We start from the raw sequence: 17,796 nt of genomic DNA on the forward strand, positions 1-17,796 counted from the left end.
TAAGAAGTTTAGGTTAGAATTTGATTGTACATTTAGCAGTAAAAATAGCTGTTAAAGACGCAAATTCGAATAACTATTTGCTATCAACAACAGTGGAGGTCATCTACGTAACACATGAATTCGTTTAACTAGTGATGACGTCACTCGCAGATATATGATACAAACGAGCGCACTTCGCAGTAAACCATATCAAATATTATTTATTACGAGTTTATCCGATAATTCTAGGAACGTTGCGTAATAGTTGAATCGGTGAAACTCAATACTGCAAACAGCTTCGGGCCACGGTCAACACAACGGAACTAAAGTGGTCGGTGGGAACACCAAGTTTATTTAAACATCACCATTATTTTAACTAAACATTACCTTAAATCTCGACACGAATTAAAATGATGGGAGAACTGAAGTAGCTAGCAAATCACTAAACAAAGTTTAACTTTCAAAACATTATTTACTTGGGCTCTCGTCGACAAAAATAGTTGGGATTGTTTAAGTTGCGAATACTGGCCAATCCCAACAATTCTGTTTAATAACTTAAGTACAATAAAATGCATATTATTTGAAAGTATATGAGTCTGTTTAGCGTTAATGTTGACCGCACATTACAACATTAATTTCCTAACGTTTAAAAATTCTAGAAATGTTGTTTTCCCCGCAACGGTAAAGCGTCTAATCTTAAAACCATAACGTCCTATTAAAGCAAATTAAAATCAAATTCCTACATACCGAATGCTGCGAATATAAGGTTTTCCCAGACATCAAGTTGTGTTCTACGAAATACTAGGTAATCAATATATTCATCAACGTATAAATTAAACATAGGCCATCTTAAATTCAACAGCAGACCGGTATTTGTATCTAGACGTCGTTAAATATAATGTTGCGGACTTTTTTAGGTTTTAAATAATATTATGCTCTATGAATTGTATAGTTTGCAAATAATCTACATTTATAAAACGTATTTCAAAGGCCGTTAAATATATGTCGGATAACCCAACCGAGGGATAAAATGACAGCAAATATATGAATAAAAATTCCCTCCGTCATGCCATCCAATTATAAAAAAAAAATTGTTGACGCAAATTAAATACATTCATATGAGACACCTTTATTATTAATTATTGTAAGTTATTTAGCGCCTCAGCCTACTAAATATTCCGCAAAAGCTGTTTTTACGTTTTACAGTTACCGGCGACACAACTCCTTACCAATAAATATAGTAAAAGATTTCTAGCATTAGCTATCACTGTCGTCTGCGACGTGTGAGTGGTGATATTCCCCAGGTAGGCTAGACAGAGCGGCGCGATGAGCCCACGCATCTACGCACACTATCGCTAATAGCTTATACACTATTTATAACTATTATTTATTGGCTTCATTCCATCAACATGGCTGTGTGAAAAGAATTAATGACCTCGTCGATGGGCATACAACAGTTATTTTAAATTGGATTTAGATTTGAACTTGAACATTCATAGAAGCTTTATTAACTTGCTAGTTTCTCGCCACAATTACATTTATTAATGTAAAAAGTATAAGATATTAAAATTTAAAGAGACAAAAAAAATATTAACTCAGTATTGATATCTAAGAGATTTTGTTAAACATTTACTCTCCATACCGAATTCACTTAATCGAATTTCAATTGAAAATTCGGACGTGCATTTTGGAAGCAAACTTTGTATTACTGACCACTTACAATTGAATCAAAGCTGCTTTTGTGGTTGTTGTTTATTGAAACAATTCGCGTATAGTTTAAATAAACCACTCGGTTCTGGATTCAATTCAATTTTCCAGTAAATGTGGAGTGCAAAGTTCTCTCTTGTTGCAAATAAACGAAATTCTATTGTTATTAAACATGAGCAAGTTTTAATACGATTGGGTCTGAGGTTCTTTCGAGACATCATTTTTTTTAATGTATATAATTGAAAGAAATACATGTATATATGATGTTTTAATAAAACCTGCACTAACAGTTAGGTAATAAATCTTTAGTAATACGAAGTTATTCCGCAGCTGCGTCGAGATTCATTTCAAGGCAACATAGAGTGTGGAATTAAGGTTACATTCAGTTGCTAATGCGTCCACTATACTTACACTTTACTCCATTACTTACAACAATTTTTTTTTAATTTTTATTCTCCGCTGGTTTCTACAAAATATTTCAAATCTAATAATAGCTTTTTCCTACAGCTACACTTACTAATGACTATAAATAATGTTAAGATTTATGTAAAAACAGTAGCAAATGAATACAAAGCTTTCCATCAGCATAGTTTCTTATAAATCAGTCCGGTAACTTAGCTGTATACGCATAAAACATAAACAACTTAACTTTACTATTCTCTTTTCAAGCATATTTTCAGCCAAGTTCGACAGCTGCAGTCGATCATAAGCCTCAATATAAAACCAACACGAGTTCCTTCATAGAAACCTAAGTTGTCATTGTTAAGAACTAACACACGTCTAGAAATCTTTAATGGCCTTGTATGAGGTTGCTAGATTATATCTTTACTAGCTGACCCGCGCAACTTCGCTTGCGTCACATAAGAGAGAATGGGTCGAAATGTCCCCCATTTTTGTAACATTTTTTACTGCTGCTCTGCTCCTATTGGTCGTAGCGTGATGATATGTAGCATATATCCTTCCTCGATAAATGGGCTATCTAACACCGAAAGAATTTTTGAAATCGGACCAGGTGTTCCTGAGATTAGCGCGTTCAAACAAACGAACAAACAAACAAAAAATCAAACAAACAATCAAACAAAACAAACTCTTCAGCTTTATAATATTAGTATAGAAGTATAGATTAATATGTTTAAAAGCACAGGTCCGTAGTAATAAAACTGTGAGCCTAGCGAGATAAAATACAGGAAAGCTGTAACTTTCATTTTACGACCTCCATACTACATAGGTAGGTAATGAAACAAATGTCTACCTGCTTTCAAACATTACAGTATATTTTACATGCAAAGTTGAACCAACATCCGCAGTAGTAAAATCACTGAGATAAAATAATTACGAGTATCAATTATATTATTGAGGCGCTCATAGCCAGTTGTGCTCTCCAGACGGTAAACGATCTGTGGGTTAAGCAACCGTTGGCGCGGTCATTCTATAGGTGGGTGACCGCATAGTGATATTTGAACTGGGCGTCTCCGTGCTTCGGAGGGCACGTAAAAAGTCGGTCCCGGTTGTTATCAATTAAGATAACAGTCGATAAGCCATGTCAAAAGCCTTTCGTGCGGCTTGAACAACATTGTCAGTAGGTTGACCACTAACCATACGATGGATAGGTATCTCTAGACTCTGTCCGTAGGTTCATTTGCTATGAAAAATATATCCCAATCCCCTTCTATCCGCTAATATGGTTAATATTAACAGGGTTAAATATTTTATTAACACAAGATATTAAGACTTCTTTGAATATAGAGGTATAAGAATTAAATGTTACAAATAATAAGATGATACGATTTCTAAGCCTGATTCAAAATTCACACATAGCAGTTCCGTCGCTTTGCTCGCCGATTGCAAAATAGCATATTTTCAGGAAGTAGTAGTGCTAGTTAAAGCTATATTCAAGCTCAATAATAATCTTGAATAACACTATCAATATTTAACCACAATAAATATTGATCAGCTGGTTCCAAGCATAATGCTGCAGGATTGTTAAAACCATATTTTATTGCAGTAAGTAGGTATTTGTAGAGAACGTTGCCTCTTACTTAGTTGCACTTCGATTTAACCACATAATACCTATATATACCTACTTATCTATACTAATGTTATAAAGCTGAAGAGTTTGTTTGTTTGAACGCGCTAATCTCAGGAACTACTGGTCCGATTTGAAAAATTATTTGAGTGTTAGATAGCCCACTTATCGAGGAAGGCTACCGGCTAGATATCATCACGCACGATACAAAAACGGGGGAAATTATTGCCCATTCTCTCTTATGTGTCGCAAGCGAAGTTGCGCGGGACAGCTAGTGTATTTATAAACTTGTAGTGCTAATTAAATGAACCGTCGTACACAGAGCGCTAATACACTACTAATGTATAAGAAAGTTTGTTAGTCAGTTTGTGCAGGTAAATATATTTTGTTTTGTTTGTTCCGCGGGGAATCGGAGATATCCAATGTTTGTCAGTTATTGCATAGTTGGCTTTCAAAAGCTTATTTGAGTATATGCAATAGTTCCCGGTTATCACTTAAATAGTTCTGTTCTTTGTTAATGCATTTGAGTTTTACTTCAAACTTAATTATACGTTAATTTACTATTAACTTTAACTAACTAACGATTTGTTAGGGTTAGAAGATTTTAGCTTTTATATTCTGAGTGTAGGTACTTAGGTAATGGCAAATCTCGTAATGTGTTAAAACAACTGCATCATTAAATATCTGTCATTTAAATAATTAATATAGAAATACCGCATGCATATAAAATATTTATTATGAAAAGTTAATAAATAAATTAGCAATATATGTACGTGTTGGCTGCAATAATAATTTATAAGCAAAGTAAATTTTAACACGAAATCCATTGAGGTTAAATATCTACACAATAGCTAACAAAGTTGGAGAGTCGGTCGTGAGTTTTGATTCTACGGCGTAGAGTCCGCGCTCACGATCTCCGATCATTAGTTGAACGTAGCCTTAAGGCTGTTGAGGCTTGTTTATATTGTCTTACTGTGTATTCGATAAACAGAAACGAATTCACAAGGGATGTCTAGTTACTTACAATAATATTTACTCAAAATATAACAATGGTATACGTTCATATGCGTTGTATGTTGAAATACAAAGAGCCACTATATAAGCGCTTTACGTAAATACCACTGAGTATGAGCAGACCTTATTACGTATTTTCAATAGCTCCTTTAAGTATTGTTTGGTCGTAAAAATACTCGTAAAACGGTACTCGCAGCTATTGGTAACTAAGTTATTTATTAACAAACTGTTTGGTTTATAGCTTTGTTTTCACACTTGTTTTGTGAAATGTTGCTGTCAATACAATCGCAGAGAATGGTTTAAAGTCCATTAAGGCACGTGATAGTGTCTATAGAACTCGTGTTACTATGAAAGATTGTAAACTTAGTAATTTCCTACATTTTGTGTTGCCAACCGAGTTGTAGTTAAAAGTAGCAGCATCAGCCTAGCCTTTCTTCCAACTATAATGGAATCGGCTTCCCGTATCACGGGGTGCGGTTGAATACCAGTATTTTCAAGGAGCGACTGCCTATCGGACCTCCACAACCCAGTTACCTTTTTTTTTGTTTTTTTTTTCGTGGGGAAATGCGTTACGCATACCCTGCGCCCTGGGTGGAACAACCCAGTTACCTGGGTTAAAACACGAATTAACATGACACCCTTCGGTAAAACTGGTTGTCAGACTTACAAACTTTTGAATTTTGTTTAAAACCTTAAAAGAAAAAAACTACTTAACTACTTCTAAAGAACAACAACCTTAAGCTAAAATGGCTGGCTAATGTTTTATTGCAAGTTCAGTGAAGTAACATGTACGAGGATGGTGTGAAAGTTTCAAGTGTTTCGACAAGTGAGCGCTGGCCACAGCTGCTAATCTCAGTATTCATTACAGTATTGTTGGCACACAGCTAGACACGTTCCTTTAAACGCCACTGTCCTTTTGTGTTCAACAACTTCAAAGCTCCACAGGCTTAATTGTAGCTTTCCTGGTGCTAAACGACCAATTAGTTCTTGTACTAGTTATTTCTAAATGCTCAGCGAATAAGATGGATAGGTTTGTTTGTTGGGAGCTGAAATAAATCATTCGGACTTTGTGTTATACTTTGAACTTTTGATTCAACTATAGGCATGTATGTTATGCATAACTAAAATAATCTACGGTAACTATGTATGAAACACACAATGTACAGGAGAGTGAAGAGCATATTTCAAATTGAAACGGAAACTCATTTGACTAACAAGTTTAACTAATAGTAACTAGTAGAAAGAGTGAGCAGCTTGCTGTCCAGTGTACAATCAACGACAATTTGCACTCCCACACGTCTCAACTTTCATATCTGGACGGAAGAGGCAATATACGTGATTAGGCTCTATCATGGACACACGGTGTATGAACGAAGGCGATCCGGCCCAGCCGTGGGTGTGCCCTTCGCCTACAGACCAGCCCGGAAGGGAAAGTAAGGGGCGAATTTATGATAGCTCGTTTGGAGCATAAATTTACAAGGCAAATGGATTCTTAAGAGAACAGAGACAAACTGCCGACACGTGCTCTGTGTCACAAAGGGCCTTTAAACACACGAAGAATGTACAAAATGTGCATTATTGAACACATGCAAAACACCTCGGGCACCTGCGGTTTCCATTTTAATCAGTTTTGTGTTACACTGGAAACTACATCCATAACTCTGTGTCACACGCAATTAACGATACCTTCCCTTAACTGTTATAAATGGTGGTAACAGTTTAGCGTGTGATATATGGCGGCCACAATACGCGCTACAATTGGAAATGATGTAATCGTAACAAACACTGGAAAGCTCTGTAATGGCAGTATTATCGTGGCGCAGTCATACTGTAATGGGCTGTTAAAACGCGGCATGTAATAACATTCTAGACGTAGGTCAAGTCAAGACGAGTGGCGACAAATCTGACGCGCCGGATGGAGATAGCCGGCTCGATCGGTCTCCCCAAATACCGGCAAGGACACTTCCATCTACATTTATTCGTACGTACCTACGTAACTGTTCGAGTGATGCGATCAAATCGGCCGCGTCCGCCGACCCACGTGCGCCCACGTCCCATATGATATTTAGAACAAATCTTAGAAGATGCATAGTGCAGTTTACAAATTGTGCTTGTCTACCGCTCCGTTATTGATTTATTGTTTATTAAGTAGAGCGCTGATAAGGACAGTACGAATCTATTTAGATGTTCTGTGACTAGTTGCGAGTGTCCGCGCAACAAGCAACTTCCGCGACTAGCTGTTAACTATTGCCAATTCTTGAATAATACTTGGGTGCTGTGAACTGCTGCGATTATGAATGAAAATAAAACCGTATTTAATTTAACATTTTCTTATGTGCTAAATATCTTATATCGTATTTAATGCCAGTAGAGTATGTGTAGAACAAAACTTAAAAAATCTGTTCAGTCACCTGTACGAAAATGTTCTCCGTGTGCATGATTCTTATCATTCATGTATTTTTACACTCCTACTTCAGAATTATTTCCCACTAATCACTATTTATTATACAATACTATTACGTTCTAATAATCTGCTATATTTTTGCCTTATCAATCACATGCAGAACAATACTCCATCAATTACATTTACGTAATGATATTTTGCGGTCGTATCTGTTCATAGAGTCATGTCGTCAAACGATTCAATTCGAATGAATACACAATTTGCGGCTGGTTGCGGTGCATAATTTGTGCCGCAACAAACTTGAACAAAGTGCTTGTAAATGATTTCGTTACGACGATGAAGTCATCCTGATTATGATTGTCGATTCTTTTGTGTCACTTTTAATTATGCATTCAGAGAATCCGACCTTCTAATTCGAAATTTAGGCGCCTCTGACGACAACGCTTTCATAAGTTTTCATGTAGCTTGAATTCTACAGTATCAAGTCTTAATCCCAAAGCTTTCGTTAGAAAAATATGTATTTAGAATTCCGTATTACTTTTTCAGCGTTTTGATAGCATAACAATTTATTGCGTATTTTCACCTTTATGCAGTATATTCGATTCTACGTGAACATTGACCATGGGCGTGGAAATAAACCAAATTTTCATTGGCATTTGTATTAACAGACACATAAACAATGCGCGATGAAAACCAGATATTACGTTTGGCATATTTCAACAGATAAAAGCGGAAAAATTGCACAAGAATTATCGCAAATAGTCATAATCATAAAATGTTCTAAGGTCCGACATTTTTATATAAGTTATAATATTGTCATGTTCTGCACTTTATTGTTAAGAGAATCTGTTGAAAATCGACATAAATGGTTCGTGATGCAAGACGCCATAAATCTCGCAGATGGAAAATATATTTTGTAAGATCCGTATTGGTATTCCGTAATCCGTAGCTACCTGAAAATGGCGTGGTACAATATGTATGGCATATGTTATGTTACATTCTCGTCGATAGGGCTGGCACGCACGACCGTCACAATACAACTGTCACGGAATCAATGTCTGCACTTACTTTACAAAGCTGTACACAAGTTCCTACAAATCCGTGACACATGTATTGTCACGATGCCTATGTGCTATGGACGGGCCAAACAATACGTAGGTAACGCCGGTTCTAAACAGAATTGAAGAAAGAATATTCTCTAAAAATATTAGGCAATCATCAGATATCAACTTGGTCATAAGAATTTCACTTATTATAAAGAAATAGACTAACTTCCATCTGATTTTCAAACAATTATACGAAAAAAAAAGAACAACGGAGAGGTGCCTTCGAACCCAACACTCGAAAAGTTAGTGATGAGCCAAGGGAGTTCAAAAGAACTATGCGCGGGGTCACAAGAGTCGAACCCACGTGGCACACACATATATTTCAATGTGTCAAAGTTTAGTTCGTTTAACATTTAACTTGTGCAAGTAAGTTGTATAGGTGAAATGTGTGAGTCAGGCGGCATTCCTGACCCTGTTGCATCACGTCGTACCTGGCGGATAAGCGTTCATCGCTCCACAGTACTCGCCGCACACGGTACACAGGTATAAAGAGTATCAACGTATTATAGTATCGTGAACGTCTTCATATGTTCCTCGTATCACCGCTAAGCTGTACACACGCGTAGAAAAGTTTTACTCAGTTACAGCATTTGTTCAATCTTTCCAATCTATACTATCTATACTAATATTATAAAGCTGAAGAGTTTGTTTGTTTGTTTGGACGCGCTAATCTCGGGAACTACTGGTCCGATTTGAAAAATTCTTTCACTGTTAGATAGTACGCTTCTACCAATAGGAGCAGAGTACCAGTGAAAAATGTTACAAAAACGGGGAAAATTTTGACCCATTCTCTCTTATGTGACGCAAGCGAAGTTGCGCGGGTCAGCTAATAGCATCATAAATAAGTAATCATGTTTTTTTTATTTGAATCACATTGTTCTACCACAGCCTTGCTCCGCTTAGAACACAATATTATTCATTCCTATAATTGACAAGATTATTCATAGATCTTCATTTCAAAAGAGTTGTTCACATTCAGATATTTATAATGATAAAATATTGTATTACCCTCGTTTTCTAGTTTAATGGTGATATATTTTTTATAAAGACGTATTAACAGTATTTCCATCATAACTTCAGACCTAATGAATAAATAATAAGATCATAATTTCTCATTGAAATTTCAATATAGTTTATAGCACTAATAAAGTAAAGCCTCTTAGAGTGAGGGAATTTATGAATAAATTAGTGAGTGCACATAAAAGTTTGTTATGCGAAGGTACATTATTATGATCTAGACAGAGTAGTGATGTGCATTCCCAGGTGCTTGGGTGTCGGGTTACTATGGCTTGTGCACTCAGTAATAAAACAAGTTGATCGTCAGACGTACTCCGATCATACGGTGTCAGCAAAAACTTATAGCTCCATATAAATGCTAACACATGTGGCACAAAGTGTGAATAGAAAGGAGTTCCCAGAACAACAATGCATGTAGGGAATAAGGAAGAAAATATCAATGTTTTGCTTTGTGTTATCGGAAAGTTCACGGCAATGCACCTTGTTTTGGTATTGTTTGCTGCCAAAGGTTTTCCAGTTCGAGCTTGAGAGATAAATATTCTGTTTTATGCTTAAAAGTACACAGAAAAGACTCCAAAATAGGAACTATATTTATATGTTCTGTTTTTTTAAACAAATATGTATCTATTTTGCGACACTCAATCATTCAGCATCCGTTTTACTATCCTAACGACCACGTTTCCTTCGCAGTAAATATGACGTAAATTAATAGAAATTATCCAGTAAAACGCACTTTCTAAGCGATTAACATAAATGATCGAAATTGAACGTTTTCAATATAAAGCCGCAGCGGTTCTCTTTTGATATAAATTCAATAAGCTGACCACATTTTAATAATCCAATTTTAATTAGCTACATGTCATATTAATGCACTGATTAAACAAATTTAAATTAACCTTAATTTCACAATTGGTCACTACGAACATTTTATATTTCTAATACTCGATTTCAGTAACACAAACCACTACTATTAATTCTTAGTCGAAGGAGTACTTAATCAAAAATATTCCATAAATTATTCACGAGTTAAGCGCTCGGAATAATATTAACTGTATCAAAATATCTAAGTGATTGCAGGCGGATGATTAATGGTGTTAATCTACATCGATTATGCCTACTTGAGCACTTCCAGTATACGACGTCGGCGTAGCAGTTACAAAACGTAGACAATTCCGCCAAGTGGTAAATTGCTTTGTAAATCATGGTTTGATAGACGTGACATTTGCTTTACGCAACTCTGTGTACATAACAGGTAAATTGGGAAGCGCGTAGGATACCAAAAGTTTCTTGCCGCATTAAAACTTGGAAATTACTTTTCAACTGCGTGTGTAGTTCCTACTAAATTGAAAAATAAATGGAATCAGGCAAAGTATACATAAGTTTAATGTCTAAAGTTAGTGAGAACTGTTAAATAAAGAAGTTAACCGCATTCCAAGACGGATTATCACAAAAAACGAAGCACAGTTCTAGGAGTAAGTAATTATAGTGATAAATCTACCGGTTCAATTAAGTCGATTACAAATTTTATGACTTCCGTAAGTAATGCACGCTGAGTGTGAGATAAAGTGTTACATACCAGTGCGATAGCCAGCGTTGGAGAGGTAAGTGGCGAAGGTGTTGGTCTCGTGCGTGGCCTGCCACATCGGAGACGAGCAGTTGTCGTTGTTCGTGTACACATTGTGATTATGAACGTACACACCCGTCAGCAATGAACTCCTGCAAAAAAGACAATGTTTAAAATGATGGGACAATAAAAATAAGAAGGATAAATTTATGGCATTTATAATTAAAACATTTAACAGTACCTATATTGCACGAAAATTCTAAACTACACAGTTGATATTGACTTTCAGGAAGAAACCATTTAGGCTCCAAACAAAAATTATATGGTTTTGAAAACCGGCTCACATATAACCAGTCGCATTACTAGAACCGTAAATTACTTCGTCATTTAAAATATATATTATTAAGTTTGTCAGTGAAGACGTAAATGAGCCACAACATTATTCTAATAGTCCACTAGCAGATAGTAAATTGGCAGCTGCAGGCGCGCGGCGTGAAAGCAGTCGTATTAGGCAGCCACCAATTAGCAATACAGTCGTTGGGGCAGTCGTAATTGTAAACTGTCAGTCAGTCGATATTGCAACGAGTAATTTGAGTGCGCCGATAATAGCCCGAGAACTGTGTAATTTATATTCAACAAAATCATTATGCAGCAAACGGCGTGAATAGCGATCAGATACCGTACCTTGATGGACAGCACATCGGAGTGGTGGTGTAAGCGTGCCGGAACTCCGCGCCGGCGCTCCTGATGGCTTTCATCGTTCTTGGCATAAAATTTAAGCTCCCCAACTCGACGTCCTGGTCGTCCGTCAGGATTAAAATGATATTTGGCTTTCTCTCCCTCGGCTGTGGATACGGAATATATCCGCCGGCTTGCCATTTATTTGCAGTCTTCAGCTTAGACCTGGTTGAGTTGTCTCTGAGGGGCAAATGTGGCCTCTCTTGGGCTTTATTCTGAGTGATCCTCCTCGCTGAGTTCCAAGTCTTTTCCAAGCTGCTTTTATTTGTGTGCTTATCGGTTTTCCGTAATTTATCATCCTTCTTTAAACTGTACGGTTCGATTGTTCTGTTCGCGCTATCTTCAAGTGAGTGTGCGTCGGAACCTTTCCGCCGATCCCTTCTTGTTTCATGTTCCCACCGGCGTCTTTCTGCGCGATACCTCGAACTATTTTTATGTCTGAGGTTCCTTCTTTCAGGTAAATCAGTTAGTGTTCCATTAAACGTGGTTCTATTTCGGTTGTTATCTCTGTTTCTTATTTCTCTAGACCTCGATGATTCTTCGTCTTCATACGAGGATTCTCGCCTAGCAGATATTAGTATGAAATTCCACGTAAGAAGTAGGGATATGAACTTCAAATTCATATTGATTTATTATTTTAGTAAATAAATTAAGTGTATTATTTTCTTGATTAGCGTCTAAGCTGTTATGTTGTAGCTGAAGTGGAAAACGAAATGAAGCGTCGTCTTGTGCAGTGCCGTTTCATTTTCTAACACCACCTGTAAAAAATATACAATGTATTAATTACAATAATCATTTCATAAATCACTTACGTATTACAGTTTAAAAAAAGTGGTAAATAAGCTAAATTTTTTTATATAATACAAATATTTCATAATATACTACATATATAATCTTTCAGTATTTTTTTCTTCCTGTGTAGTTGACGGTGCGCTCATTCATCATAGTAAATGAAACATGTTTCGCCTAGTGTTGTAATTTTATATTCCATGTCGTTGGCGAACTAGCAGCAGCATTTAATAGCATTCGACTGGGGCATCAATCGCGAATTGCTTTTAACAAAATTGAACCGGTATTGGGGCCTTGCGACTAAATAATTGCGCCATGGCTGCACGAGGGTGGTTAAAATTGATGTTCGACAATCTTTACGTCCAAATACATTGGCAGTGCATTCCTAGAGCCAACTCTCATTTATCTCGTTGCGAAACTATGTAATGGGAGGTACACACGATCATTGATAAAATAATAAGCTAACTTATTATAATAGTTTCTACTATGTTCATGTTTTATTTTATAATTATGACCCTATTGTTATTAACGAGAAAGTGAAGCGTGATGCGAAAGAACTGGTAATAATTCTGCCATATGATCGTCAGTCATAAATTTCACGTTTGATAAAAAAATTGTATTGATACTTTCGAAGTATTGCAAAAAATATATACAATATTCAAAAACAGTTGAAAAATTAGCAAAAATTAATGTAGTTAATGAAACTATAGTGTAAGAACCTGATATATATTATGATGAGATATTTTGTTCAATGAAGTAACGTTTATTATTTTGATTGAGAGCGCGTGCGCGTGCAGTTCTTGCGCCCTGCGCCGCGTCCACGCTGATCTTGATTTATGTGAGCCCACGCCACGCCAGCCTAATTGATAGGGGACGAGTGCTGTGACGTCACACTGTCACACCACCCTCTATATTGTGCCCCACAATATTTATTATTCGACAATATGTTGAGCTCAATTGGTTTTGTTGATGGAGCGGCCGTAAACCCAACTGCTATTAAAGGAGCTCCCAATTTCAACATGGAATGAAATGTTTTTGGGTGTGATAAACAGTATATTGACAATTTAATAGTGACGAAGGATCCTTTTTGTTTTACACGTCACTATTTTAACAAATTCAGTTTAGATTTCCATCAGGAAAACTTACATGAACATCTTGAAGCTGATTCATCTCATTGTGCCTCGCAGTAGGAACCATAATATAAACGTGATCAGGATCTTTTACCGATTAACAATGGACTTCTAGAACGTCTGTATTCACGTCAACGTGTACATTATGGGTTATCGGAACACTTACTTAGACCTTGGAAATATTGGCCACGTGTGCTAGATAACAATGCACTGTGTTTAGCGTTCATTGCAGCACTAACATCACTGGTGTTACATTATTTAAACTAGCCACTGAGCTACGAGGATGAATGGCGATAACTCTATGAGTACGGCAACGGATTAGTAATAGAATGAATGGAATTATAGTTGAATCTGTTGAGGCAACAAAAAGGTTTCGATAAAGAAAAAGAAACGAAGGGTTTCAACAAAAACTGAAAATGCTACAAAAGTAGATATATGTACATTCTACATTTTATAAGCTGTTATTCAAAGTATCATGTATTAAAAGAGTAGTACCAACAACGACGGTCAACAATAGCCGTTCCTATTTTCATCTAAAGCGAAAAACGCAGGGAAAGCTCTCTAAATTATAAAAGCGCCCTTTAGCAATGTGTTAAGAAACATTTTGAAATGTTTGCATTTCTTTACAAAGTCAGAAGTAGGTCGTTTTTATCATGATGTTAAATTAGCTAATGCTTTTCACAAAAGGACGTCTGCGATAGCAAATTTACGAATGTAGGTGAGTGAGGTGCGCGGCCAACGCTCCGCAACTCTGAATTAATAAATGTGTGTTCACAAGTTAAGAACGAACCTGCCGGCGAGCTAGTATCATATTCAGCATTTTTATTCAGTTGACCTTTTCAACTGCGGTGTGTATAATTAATTAAATTCTCTTCAGTCGGCGCTTCGTGTTGATCTAGGCTTTAATTAGCCGTGTTTTGTACACATCACTTTTATAAACAAACTAAACGTCGCGTCGGCTCACTCAGCTCCGCTCAACACTCTCGTTGTTTACGAGTAGAAAGCACGCAGGTTTCAGCTCTCCGATACGTTTATAGAGCATTTACTGTTTTGTTTTACTAGCAGTATATAATATAGTATGAAAATGTGTACGTTTATAGCGAGTCGATGTCGATACTTTGATGTGTTCGCCCACGTCCACGTTCTCGTCGGGAACACAAACAAATGGTTATGTCGCTATGCGCCGCGTGTTATGCGAAGCATGTGCCGAATAATAATATTTATTAACAGTGGGAATAAACGCCTCGTTGGCTACAGCTTGAGAGTGAGCGCCGGTTATAATTCTCAGATCGAGTTTAGTGCAGAACCAATATTATACTGGTGGCTGCGTCAAATAATAAACATTTCCTGATTCGTCTTTTGCAAAATGTGTACCGAGAAACAGGAGTGTTTTTTTATCACTTTTTAGAACTTATTTCGGGCCAGTCATTTAAAATATGTTGCTTTATTAAATGTAAGCATTATTCGACGAGTAACTTGTACTCACACGATAGATCCTTGTTACGAAATACCAGCAAAAGGCGCTAATGTGTAAGCACCACAAGTGGGATGTCGAGCGCGTAGCTCGCGGCCATAAATACTGCTACGGCGCGATGGTACTTAGCGATACGTTTGTCTTCGCCTCTTAGCGAACGCGTATCGCAATTCGCGTATAACTGTGGTATGACCTATATCCTGCCATGTATGCAGTATTCATGGTATCTTAGGTAAACCAGAGAGAACTGTTTGAATGAAATACTGATTTAAGTTAAATTTTACCGTTGCAGTATTGCTGTATGACTAAATTGCATGTAAGCGCCACACGATTGTCTACAAAGGCATATGTGGCCAAGAATTAAAATGTTAGTCTAGACTTAAAAAAAACTGGCATTTTCTATTATGAAGCTACTAATGTTATAATTTTACAAACAAATATTACTTAGAGTTTGTATAAACATAACAAGAGTTTCAAAGAATTTGTAAACATTTCGATAATCATCAATACACAAAATTAATCTGAAAGATACTTCAATATTCTTAAAGTTAAAAAGTCAACCGAAGATATTCCAAAACGTTCATAATAACATCTTAAACAGGAAGTGGGAAACTCTGGCAACACAACCATAGATAATGAGTGTTTATAAATGAGGAGTTAATCATTCGAAGTTTAAACTTGATGTAAATCTCCTTAATGGAGCCGCAACAAACTTTATTTGTACCCACTGCTCTTTACTCTCTGATAAAATTAATTGTTTCATAAAGTTTCTATTTGCAAATTTCATGATAGAATTATTCGAGTTTATAGTGTTTTGAGATACGAAATCCTAATGACTGTAAACTTAGTTGAATAATATTCATTGCCGAAATTCCTAATGGTACAAAATATGGTTATAGCGGAATTCAGGTAATGTGCTTTTGCAATTTACTTTAGATAAGTACCTTGTGATATAAATGACTAATTGTTCAACATGATAAGCTACAATTTGAACCCTAATAACTTGGTTCTCATACCTAGCTCAGTAGCTCTCATGATGTTATAACCCAGAACCTAAAATATTTTTATAAATAGTTGAATTGCGACTTCTTCCCTCAGGGTTTACGATATAATTTTTAAGCAAAGTTACAATAGTCGATTAAGATTTTTGGCTCAGAATGATGAATTACTATTATAACTAGTCCTGCATTTGCAACATCAATAAATAAATTTAATAATTCTATAATTTATTTAAATACCTCATGAACTGCTCGCGTGAAGTTCGAGCGCATACTTAATCTGAGTTTCTCTTAAGCGCAGTTTTAGTTTAAGTGCACTCGTTTTAGTGTTCGTTAACGACCTGACTATACCTCGCACGAGAGCTCTTACTGACGGTTCTCGATACCACCAGATTACAGTAAAACGTGAGACTTAAACGACTTTCAAGTTTTATCACTTAAGTGTGCATTCGTCACTTGACCAGCTGATGCACTACCTACTGTGAGGAATCAAATCCTTAGTAATTGTACAGATCAATATTATCTTATACATATATAAAATGTCCATGCCACAGTGCTACCTAACGTACTCCTCCGAAACGGCTTGACCGATTCTCTATTTTTTGAGCATATTGAGTAGGTCTGAAAATCGGCCAACATTAATTTTTCATACCCCATTTTTTTTTACTTATATGGCAAACAACGTTTGCCGGGTCAGCTAGTGTTAACACATATTGAAAGTATTGAAACAAATAGTTCAGATTCGAAATGCAAGCTTCTGCCACACTTCCTTACTCCGTCCGTTCCGTACTTCCTTACTTCCGATAACTCGAGTGACCAGCCTTCGTTCGCCACCATTGACCATCGGTCGCCTGTCAGTCAGCGCGACTATATTTATTTGTTAAACACTACAGTACTTAACACTAAAACCCTACTAGAAATACTAACTCAGACAATCTTTGTACCTCAAAACAAACCAATCTTCTAAATACCCCATACATGGCGATACGATCGACAGAACAGAATATCAATCTCAAAATAATTGGCTCGACATCTCGACACTAGTACGACACGAATAGAACATAAATGGAATATAAAGCTTCATTATTATGAAGGTAACAAATATGCAAGGAAACTGCTACGTTCGTGTGATATCGAAAATAGTTGAATGCAGACCACAGTGACATTTAACGTGGACATTTGTAGAGCTGTGTTGCGTTCAGACATTTCTACGAAAGTGTGAAATATAGCTGTGTAACATTTATATCAGGCAATTAGATATAAACATGTAAATTGGACGGATGTTGAGCTTCTAAGAGAGTGAACACACTAATTTTATTAAGTAGTATTTATTAATTTAGTTGTGTAAAAGTAAAAATATAATTATTTATTTTAGCCTCTGTTTGGAAGTTGGTTGAGTAAAAAGTAAAAAATGTATTAATTTAATTATTCGTGTGAGTGAAAGTGTATGCATTTTAAAAGCTTTCATTTTATTTCGTCAGTTAATTTGTTGCTACAGTTTCGTAAACTAGTATTTACCTATGTTTAATTTTTATTAAACTTTCATTGAACGTTATCAAATACAAGCTTAATGAAATTGGTTTGAAAATGTTAAATATTTAAATAAAGGAAGTGTGAACATAACACGCAAGGCTAAGTTAGTCTCTCGCCTCTTCTTCACGAGCGATTAACATTGTGTCAAGCCACTAAAACTTAATATAGAGAAAATATCTCAAACTTTCACAGCGTGCACAGCGCCTTAAGAAAAGCTTAACACTACAACTTACTAACTTGTTCAGCGCTGAATACTTGTCGTAAGTCAGCTTGCATAAACTTATTACACGTTCTTACATACTGCTTGTGCAAAATGA

The 17,796-nt window shown here is 36.2% G+C and overlaps 1 protein-coding gene across 2 annotated transcripts in view; it reads right to left on the minus strand.

The window, feature by feature from the left end:
- Window positions 1-17,796, minus strand: part of Sulf1 (Extracellular sulfatase Sulf1) — an 82,653-nt gene that overhangs the window by 35,911 nt on the left and 28,946 nt on the right. For both annotated transcript variants that reach the window (XM_076127695.1, XM_076127687.1), the window contains exons 2-3: window positions 11,502-12,313; window positions 10,830-10,969 (exon numbers count right to left, since the gene is read on the minus strand). In XM_076127695.1, the coding sequence (XP_075983810.1) occupies window positions 10,830-10,969; window positions 11,502-12,178 (817 nt within the window). In that variant the 5' untranslated portion in view covers window positions 12,179-12,313. The remainder of the gene's footprint in view (window positions 1-10,829; window positions 10,970-11,501; window positions 12,314-17,796) is intronic.

The sequence above is a fragment of the Anticarsia gemmatalis genome, chromosome 2, assembly GCF_050436995.1.
Source record: "Anticarsia gemmatalis isolate Benzon Research Colony breed Stoneville strain chromosome 2, ilAntGemm2 primary, whole genome shotgun sequence".
Taxonomy (NCBI): Eukaryota; Metazoa; Arthropoda; class Insecta; order Lepidoptera; family Erebidae; genus Anticarsia; species Anticarsia gemmatalis.